This window comes from Gobio gobio, assembly GCF_949357685.1.
Source record: "Gobio gobio genome assembly, chromosome: 14".
NCBI lineage: Eukaryota > Metazoa > Chordata > Actinopteri > Cypriniformes > Gobionidae > Gobio > Gobio gobio.
This window is the reverse complement of record NC_137107.1, coordinates 52242855-52253459: the sequence shown is the minus strand read 5'-3', so window position 1 is coordinate 52253459 and position 10605 is coordinate 52242855. Positions and strand designations below refer to the sequence as shown.

General features: G+C 44.3%; 1 protein-coding gene across 1 annotated transcript; it reads left to right on the top strand.

The window, feature by feature from the left end:
- Window positions 1-8185: 8185 nt before the first annotated feature.
- On the top strand, window positions 8186-10389 carry LOC307137138 (E3 SUMO-protein ligase ZBED1-like; the record flags this gene model as incomplete). Its single annotated transcript, XM_079834620.1, has 2 exons — window positions 8186-9649; window positions 9889-10389. The coding sequence occupies 2 exons, from the start codon at window positions 8186-8188 to the stop codon at window positions 10387-10389; spliced, it is 1965 nt and encodes a 654-aa protein (XP_079690746.1).
- Window positions 10390-10605: the final 216 nt, after the last annotated feature.

The following is a 10605-nucleotide window of genomic DNA, read 5'->3' as shown; positions in this document are numbered from 1 at the left end:
TAGAATATCAAAAAATCTTTAATAATTTTAGAATAACAGGCACACAAACTTTAACAAATTTTATGGCACTCAGGTAAATTCTATGCAATTGTGTTTATAGAAAAAACGAGATGCATTTCTAGTTTCAACATTATTTGTTGTTCAGATATTCCTCTGTAAAAGACAAAAGTATCAGCTGTGTGTAAAGTGACCCACGTTTGGTTTTTGGCCACTGAAAATTTGAACAATTTACTCATGAAACCACATTAAGATCTCCATATCTCTGACTTTAAAATGAAGAAACCAAAAGAAATGCTTGATAAGAACCAGACTATAAGAGGATTTTAGCATATCATTAATCGTTCTTGAGTTACAGGCATGCAAACTTGGGGCAAAAAACACATTTTTTTGAACAGTCACTGTTGGCATATAATGCAACAAAGATCGCTAAAGTCGACAGATTTTACTAATAGTCCTACCAATCTCTGTTTAAAAGTAAAATAAAGCTGCCATCTTTTTGTCGTTTTTACCCTCCTGTAATTTGGCTCCGAATCTCAGGTGAAAGTTGTCATATTGACCCCCCTTATAAGAATTGTAGATTACTCAGTAAATAAACATCCATGACATTTAATATTTTGGCTTTCATTAATATTTATGTTTTTCTTTCTTCATAAAAAATATTAACAAAATAAAAATTAAGCCAGGTCTGGTCAACTCAGTATAAATTCAATAACTTGTCTTTGATTTTTCCAGATCTGGTTCTGTGGGCGTCAGTATCTTGATTCTTCATTATTGACTGCTTTAGTAGCTGTGAAATAATAACCAGTATATGGATGATAAATGATAGAGAAATGCATCTAAATGATCATATTCAATCAGTTTTAATTGTAGTGAATGACAGAACTGACCTTTGCACATTAAAGATACTTTAACACTTTATAATAAGGTCTCATTTGTTAACATCAGTTAATGCATTAACTAACAATCAACAATACATTTGTTACAATATTTATCAATCTTTGTTAATGTTAGTTAATATAAATCCAGCTGTTCATTGTTGGTTCACATTACTTGTAACAAATGTTAAGAAATACAACTTTTGTAAATGTTGAAATTAACAATAAGTAAGATTTAGAGATGCACCGTTGTATGATTTTTGATCGATAAATGTCTGCTGCATAATCCAAGATCATAATGTAATATTCCTGCTGCGCTGCTGTCTGCGTTTTAATGTTAATCAAACAACAAAAGACCAACAAAAAAAATCGCTCACTACTCTTGACTAAATAACTTTCATAAGAGTAATTTCCTCGATGCAGAAAACTAGGGTTGCCAACTTCTGGAAAAGAAAATAAGGGACAATCGTGGTTCTTTATAGGAAAATAAGGGACAGAATAAGGGACACTCAAAATATTTGTACTGTACCACACAGTGCATGTCATTTCAGTATCTGCAGTTAAGTGTGTGTTTAAAATGTTCTCAGACAAACACATTTTAGTCATTCTGTGTCAAAATCAACAAAATTTCAGAAACTTTCCTGGCTCAAATTTTTTATTTTGTTAATTTGGTTTCCGAAGAAAGGCAAACATAGATGACTAAAAAAGACAAAATATTTTGATGGATGTATATTTACTGAGTTATTCAATATTTTGTAGTGTGGGTCAGAATGATACAACCCCAAATCAGAAAAAGTTGGGACAGTATGGAAAACGCAAATCAAAAAAGAAGTGATTTCTAAATTTACTTTGACTTGAATTTCATTGCAGACAATATGAACAAAAAATATTTCATGTTTTGTCTGGTCAACTTCATGTCATTTGTAAATATGCATCCTTTCCTGTCATTCAGACCTGCAACACATTTCAAAAAAAGTTGGGACAGTAAAGCATTTACCACTTTGTCATTCCTTTTCACAACACTTAAAGGGGTCATATAATGGTACATGCACTTTTACAAGTTGATTATACGGAAATGTGTGTTGGCAGTGCCTGTACACAACCATCCTATAATGATAAAAATACATCCAGTGTTTTTTTTTAATCTCCTTATATATTTTCCCCTGTCTCAAATCGAGCCGTCTGATCGTGTGACGTTACACAGTGTACGCCCCTCCTACGATTGTTGATTGACAGCAGCGTTTCAACACAGACCCGCCCTGAGCGAGCTGTCATCAGTCCGCCATTGTTGATACGCTGGAGCAGAATGGCGTCTAAGCGATTGTGGTGTTCTGTTGTTGGGTGTAATAACGAACACAGCAGTCATTTTGATGTCCCTAAATCCGAACCGCTGAAGACCCAGTGGCTACTGAGTTTTGTTTTAGAAGGGAATATTCCCCCCGATCAACGCCAATGTTTGCGCAAATCATTTCTCAGCAGACTGCTTTATAAACGAGGGTCAGTATAAAGCAGGTTTTGCTAATAAGCTGCTATTGAAAAAAGGATTGTTTTCCTGCTGCACCTCAGGAAGAAGTGAGTGTAACGTTTTATTAACCTTTATATTAATCTTTGCAAATCGCTTGCACGCTTCACGATGAATGAGGCTAAAGTTTACAGGGTAAGTTACATATCGGCATACTTTCTGTGTATGATGTTCTCAATATAATTCATAATCCCACGTTTATAATGAACAACGCGTTATGGTTGTTATTACAAACTGTGTACTCAGGTGATAAAGTTAACGTGGTAACACTACACTAAGCTTACTTTTGTAGATGGTTTATAAAGGTGTCTGTTACTGATTAAGAAAACATATAAAAAAATCTTATAACATTACATCAATCTGTCAATGAACTAACATATACATCAGTAAACACATAGCAACTACGCTACTCTGCCAGGACAAAGATAGATCAAAGTGACATGACGTTAACCAACCATTCAGAAACGTCCTGTTCGAACTTCGTTGGGTTCGTCATCTTGTTCCTGGTCCGACTCCGGTTCAAATTGATAAGGTTGCTCAGATGTGTCCTCAGAGACTCCCGTTGCCATTATTTCTCGAAAATATACCATCAACTGTTGTCAAGGCAACACTCCACGTGTGTTGTGGTGTTGTGTCGGGTCAAACCGAACGCCCCACAGAGCAGAGGGGGCGGGGTGAGCAAAGCTCATTAGCATTTAAAGGCACATGCACTGAAATGACTTGCTGAAAACAGAGCTGGTTTTGACCAGGTAAAATGAGTGTTTTCTTACAATACTAATGAGAATTTTTAATTAAAGTATATTACAAACTTTTCATTTAGACACTAAAGAATCATATTAACTTGTACAAAAATGGCATTCTATGACCCCATTAAAAGACGTTTAGGGACTGAAGACACCAAGTGATGAAGTGTTTCAGGTGTAATTTTGTCCCATTCTTCCTGCAAACAAGTCTTAAGGTGGGCAACAGTACGAGGTCTTCGTTGTCCACACATTCTCTATTGGAGACAGGTCGGGACTGCAGGCCAGTCAAGTACCCGTACCCTCTTCCTCCGCAGCCAGGACTTTGTAATGTGTGCAGAATGTGGTTTTGCATTGTCTTGTTGAAATATGCATTAGGGCTGTGCAATTAATTGAATTTCGATTTCGATTTTTGGCTCCCAACGATCACCAAAATAGTACAATCGAGAAAAAAACGATTATTTTGCCATGTTCAGTTTTGCAAGAACACTCTTATTTTGTCTTGCGTTCTGAATGAAACGCGCACATCTGCCCCTGCCGAAGCCACAAACTCTCTCAGGTCGTGAGTCTCTTGTGCATATCATCCGCTGGAATTTAAAAACTCGGCGCGAGTAAAGATGGCAGAAGGAGGGCAGTTACAGCAGCGTTTGGTGAGCAAAAAAGGCAAAACCAACTCCGTTGTCTGGGAACAGTTTGGCTTCGAGGAATCAGACGACGAGCAGAAAAATGCTACGTGCAAGATTTGCTACATGGTAGTGGCTGCAACGCAAGGGAACCCCACGAATTTGTTTAACCACTTGAAAATTAAACACAGTGACCTATGACAATCTAATAAAGAAACAAAAACTGACGAGAGCAGGGGTGCCGTGTAAACGTCCTTTTTTTTCCTTCATATTTTTCAAATAATTCTCTCTTTGTAAACTTTGTTCAATGCATGCGAGTGCTGCCGTATGTTGGAATATGACCAGTCGTTTTCGCCGTCATCACCCGGGTGTAGAGCCAGAAGACGCGAATGAGAAGTCGCGCACGCTGTGAGAAAATGTGTCTGTGCACGCTCTCGGATGAGCGCGCAAATATTGAGTTCTCTTTCAAGTCTCGCTCTTGAACGGACAAACTCACACAAAACGTATGTCAACGTCCATCTTGATGAGTTTCCTAGCAGACATAGTCTGTATATGCCTTAAGTAAACTTTATACTGTCGAGAAAGACGACGCATATCCGAGCATTAGGTCTTAAAGGGGCAGAGCCTTTACTGCTGTCCGTTTAATGTCAAACAACAAAAGACAAGGACATCACTCACTGCTCTTGATTGAATAGCTTTTGTAAGTTTAATAGGATTAATCTTTAATTTATGCACTCAAATATGCAATGTTATTTTACATTTGATACATTTCTGTACCTGAAAACTAATGTTAGACGTACCTGAAAAGCATTTCTAGCCGAACCATATTGTTGATCTTAATTATTTGTGATTATCATTTTTACTTGAATACTTTTATACTTTGATTTGAATATGTTATATTATTTATTTGAATAGTTCAAAAAGTACAACAAATGTTACAATTTCAATTTAATTGTTGAAAGGTGTCTTTTTAATAAATGCAACACATTCCCAAAGTCATGTGAAATAATCGTGTTACATAATCGTGATTTCAATATTGACCAAAATAATCGCGATTATGATTTTTTCCATAATCGAGCAGCCCTACTTCATGTTCTGTTCCAGTTGGTTTGGTATTTCAAGTTTGATTTTCCCCCTCGTTCCCACCTTTCTCTGCAATTGAGTCCTCGCTCCCAGTTTTCCTTTGCGCAACGTAATGCTGCTGTGTAACACCGCAGCTTCCCTTCGGATGAATTGATTGCTTTTCAAATTAAATAACAAAGTTTTGTAAGGTACGGCTTGACTATATTGTTACTATTTCTTGCTCATTTATTTAACAGCAGTTTTCTAATGGGTTATGAATTTGCGTGCCTTCAGATGCGTCACCCTAGGGTCCACTTCAAATGTGGTCACTCTAGGGCACTATACTGTGTTAATCTGGGCCTGTTAATGTGCCACTTTACAGAAGATCGTCTCGGTTACGGATGTTACCCTCGTTCCCTGAGGAGGGAAAGGAGACGTAACGTTAGTGACTAACGAATGGGGGTTTTGCTTAGAAGCCTATCATCTTCGAGCTTAGAGAAAACGGCCAATGGCGTGCCAATGCCATGGGGCATGCGGAATTTGCATACGTAACTCCGCCTCACAGCGTGAGTATATAAGGAAGTACGTGGCAATATCGCCTTATGTTACCTGCTTGAGGAGCCAAGACTGAACTCCTGCGTTCCAGGTAGCACAGCTGATGTGGCAACGGGACGTTACGTCTCCATTTCCTCCTCAGGGAACGAGGGTTACATCCGTAACCGAGACGTTCCCTTTCGTTCAGTCACTACGACGTAACGTTAGTGACTAACGAATGGGGGTCCCAATATAATCCCGCCACTCAGCTGTCTTCCAGTGCCCTGCGTAAGTGTGAGTACCCTGTCGTAAGACTAGTACGGACGAAGGACTCCCACTTAACACAGGAATACCAAGGTACACTGAGAAGCATATCCCAGTGAGGGAATGCCAAGATGCCTACCCATGGGGAGGACTTAAAAGTACACATATGACCCGCTAAGGGTTGCAAATGGGAAAACTCTAGGGTACCAGTCGAAGGTGGATTTTTAACTCTAGGGGTGGCAGGGACACGCCAAGGGAAGAAACTCGCTCACTGCGGAGGCTTACGGTGAAATACTCGTGTGGGGGTCGCCGGAGGGGAACCATGCACACGGGGCACCTGGCCGGACACGAGGGTCTGGGCTCGCTAGAGGGCAGACACACAGGTATTGGCGGAAGCAGTGCTGGAGGGACTCAGGGTTTTCGGGGAGCTCATCTGAGGAAAATATCGCATGTATCCAGTCCGAGGAGTGGAATGGCGAGCAAGCGAAGACACCTGAGCCTGGCCCCTCACCGGCCCCTCGGGGGGGCGAGTACATAGTCGAACACTGGCTCCACTCTGAGATTGTAGAATCTGGCGAATGTGTTAGGTGTCGCCCAGCCTGCAGCTCTGCAGATGTCTGTTAGCGAGGCGCCATGCGCTAGAGCCCAAGAGGAGGCGACACTCCGAGTGGAGTGAGCCCGACCCCAAGGGGACATGGTCGACCTTGCTGCTGGTAAGCCAAAACAATGGTGCCCACTATCCAGTGAGACAGCCTTTGCTTTGCGAGAGCTCTTCCCTTCCGCTCTCCACCATAACAGACAAAGAGCTGGTCTGAGGTCCTGAAACACTGCGTCATGTCTACGTAGGCGCGGAGAACGCGAATTGGACAGAGCAATGCCAAGGCTGGGTCTGCCCCCTCCACGGGCAGCGCTTGCAGGTTCACCACCTGGTCTTTGAACGGAGTGGTGGGAACCTTGGGCACATATCCAGGCCGGGGTCTCAGGATCACGTGAGAGTTAGCCGGCCCGAACTCCAGGCACGCTTCGTCAACCGAAAATGCCTGCAGGTCCCCGACCCTCTTAACGGAGGCCAATGCGGTCAGCAGAGCCGTCTTCATCGACAGGAACTTAATATCGACCGACAGCAAAGGCTCAAAGGGAGGCCTCTGCAGAGCACTTAAGACTACTGAGAGGTCCCAAGAGGGAACGAGAGGAGAGCGAGGAGGATTCAGTCTCCTCGCCCCCCTCAGGAACCTGATGATCAGGTCGTGCTGACTTACCTTTTTGTTCTCCAAGAGATCGTGGTAGGCAGATATTGCGGCCACATAAACTTTGAGGGTGGAGGGAGACAGCCTTCGCTCCAACCCCTCTTGGAGAAATGAGAGCACGGACCCGATCGGGCATTTCTTGGTCTTCTTGGCGGGAAGAGCACCAGGTGACGAAGAGGTTCCACTTCAACGCATAGGCATGCCGAGTGGACTCTGCCCTAGCGGAAGTGATGGTGGCGACCACCGTAGATGGCAGGCCACTCAAACCTGCCGCGTCCCATCCAGGAGCCACACGTGGAGGTTCCACAGATCGGGACGCGGGTGCCATAGGGTGCCCCGTCTCTGAGTGAGGAGGTCCGGTCTCAGAGGAATAGGCCAGGGAGGGGCTTTCGCAAGGAGTATGAGTTCGGGGAACCAGGTCCGGCCGTGCCAGTACGGGTGACCAAAAGGACCTGCTCCTTGTCCTCCCTGATCTTGCACAAGAGTTGTGCGAGTAGGCTCACTGGGGGGAACGCATATTTGCGTAGGCCCCGCGGCCAGCTGTGCGCCAGAGCATCCGTGCCGAGCGTGCCCTCGGTCAGGGAATAGAAAAGGCTGCAGTGGGAAGAGTCGTGGGAGGCAAACAGATCTACCTGCGCGTCCCCGAACTGTTCCCAAATCAGCTGGACCGTCTGGGGATGGAGTCTCCATTCTCCCGGGAGAGGCTGAAACCGCGAGAGCTCGTCGGCTGCGAGGTTCAGGACTCCCGGAATATGGACAGCACGAAGGGACCTCAGGCGCTTCTGACTCCATAGAACGAGATGGCGGGCGAGTTGAGACATACGGCGGGAGCGTAGACTGCCCTGGTGGTTGATGTACGCTACTACGGCTGTGTTGTCTGTCCGGACAAGCACATGTTGACCCTTCAGCAACGCTCGGAAGCGGTGCAGGGCGAACTGTACTTCCAGTAGGGATGGGACGAAATATCGTTTGACAAAATATCGCGATACAAAACGTGGCGAAACGCATCGAGGTCGAAAAAAATGGATCGCGAAATAAAGATAGATGGCACTGCTGCATGATTTGCGTAGTATATAAATAATTTAGTGTATTATATGTGTGTGTATGTATATGGGGCAGACATACAGTCTATGGTGGCAGGCTGGCAGCACCATCTGCTGATCAAGCAGGGTAAAAAAAACTAAATGAAAAAAAATGTATATCCGGGGAACGGTGCGGTACGTCGTCACGTCAACAGCGCATGTTGCAACAACAACACTGCAGCGAGCTAACAAATATTAGCATTACCACCAACTGCCTTGCCCCCAAACAGCCGACCATGGAGTCAAATGAGGTCGAAATTGAGGACGTTCCGCCTGGATACAAGTCATATGTCTGGCAGTATTTTGGCTTTCTCATTAAAAAAGACAATGACGGCAATAGAGTAACTGACAAGACTAAGACTGTGTGTAAGCTATGCCATGCTGTCATTCCGTACACCACATCCAACACATCCAACATGAACCACCACCTTCAACGTCACCATAAAAATGTGAAGAAGGCCCCGGAGAAAACGAGCCTACCGAAGGGACAGCTGACTATGAAACAAGCGCTGACACCAACTCTACCTCCGTCAAGTCCGCGTGCAAAACAGATAACCAGGCTCATTGGCGAATTCATAGCGGACTATATGGCTCCATTTAACATGGTAGAGAACAGAAAATTCATCCAAATGTTCAATGTGCTGGAGCCCAAGTTTAAGATGCCATGTCGAGGACATTTTTCAGAGAAGGTAATCCCGGAAATTTATAATGAAACCAAACAAAGCGTGAAAGAGTATCTAAAAAATGCCGACTGTGTCGCCCTGACCACCGACGGCTGGACCTCGCGTGCAACACAGAGTTATATAACCATCACGGCAGAAGTCATCAACGAGAAATGGGAGAGAAAAAGCTTTGTGTTGCAAACTCGTGAGCTAAGTGAAAGTCATACTGGTGTTAACATAGCTCACGTGTTGAGAAATGCACTGAGTGAGTGGGAGCTAACGAGGCCACAAACAACCATTGCTTGTGTCACAGACAACGCGAGCAACATGGACATTGCTGTGAGAGAGAGCGGCCTCCACCCTCACATCAAGTGCTTAGCACATGTTGTGAATCTGGCCAGTAAGCGAGGCTTGGCTGTATCCCGCGTCGCGCGCCTTCTTGGTCGTGTGCGAAGAATAACTACATTCTTTCACAAGAGCACCACGGCCACCGCCGTCCTGACCAACAAGCAAACCCAGTTAGAGCTGCCTCGGCATAAACTTATCACCGATGTCCAAACCAGGTGGAATAGCACATACGACATGCTGGCGCGCTACCTGGAGCAACAAGCAGCTGTCACAGCTGCGCTGAGCTGCCCAGGAATCCGAAGGAATGCGAGAGAAATTGACACTCTGGATAACAGTGATATATCAGATGTCGAGGACATAGTGAAACTGCTTAAGCCACTGAAGACAGCCACAACAGTTGTCTGTGATGAAAAAGAGCCCACTGTTTCACTGATAATCCCACTGAAGTTCATGATCGAGCAAAGCATGTCACCAGACGAAAATGACACACAGACCATCGCCAATATGAAAAGCGCCATTCTACTCGACATCTCGGACCGGTACTCTGGGGACTGTTATGACATGCTGCAGGAGTGCACTGCGCTTGACCCACGATTCCGAAGCCTGTCCCATCTGAATGATGAACAACGCGAGTCCGTCTATGCCCGAATACGTGAAAAAGCTTCAGCACTTCATGAGCAGCGCAACCAGGTAGGCTAACTTTTATTGAAAAAAAAAGAGGTGCCCTGCGCGTGTGTGTAGCTCTGTATGTGTAGGCCAGAGCCCGAAAAGTTATTTCTCATATTGTTTTTTTGTTTTTTTATTAGTCGATGAGAGAGAGAGATAGAGATAGAGAGTGTGAGTCTGTGTGCGTGTGTCTGTGAGAGAGGGAGGGAGTGAAGGATTGAAAGACAGAAATGTTTGAGCTAGTTTTATTTTATTTTTTTCAGACCAGTGACATAGATGAAAGAGCCACTAGGGCCAGTGCTTCAACATCAGGGGCAGCAGCAGAGCAGGCCAGGGTCATGGTTGAGGCAGCACAGGGAGCAGAGCAGAGCCAGGAAGAGCCAGTGGAAGGAGAAAGGCAGATGCAGGACGTGACACAGCCTCCCCCACCAAAAAAGACAGCGTTAGAAGATCTCCTTGGGAGCTCCTACACTACTGTTGTTGAGACAGTGCAGTCGAGCAGAGGGATTGAAATGGAGATACTCTCCTACAGAAATGGGATTCCTATCCCACTCAACAGTAGTCCACTTGAGTGGTGGAAAGTTAATGCATATGCTTACCCCATACTTGCCCCCCTGGCCAAAGCCTACCTTTGCATTCCTGCTACGTCAGTGCCCAGTGAGCGTGTCTTTTCCACAGCAGGAGACATTGTGTCTGCTCAAAGATCACTGATTACACCAGAACATGTTGATATGTTAGTTTTTTTGAAGAAGAACCAGTCCTGAGATAACTTAACCTAGGATTAGAGCAGCACTAAGGGAGTGTTCTTGTTTGTGTTTGGCCAGTTAGGCTTTGTGTGCTTTTTCCCTGTGTGAAGCTGAAACAAAAATAAATAAGTTGTTGTTATACAGTAATATTTTCTTCTTTTTTTTTCTTTTTTGATATCGTATCGTGACGTATCGTATCGTAACCCTGGCATATCGAGGTGCATCGTATCGTGA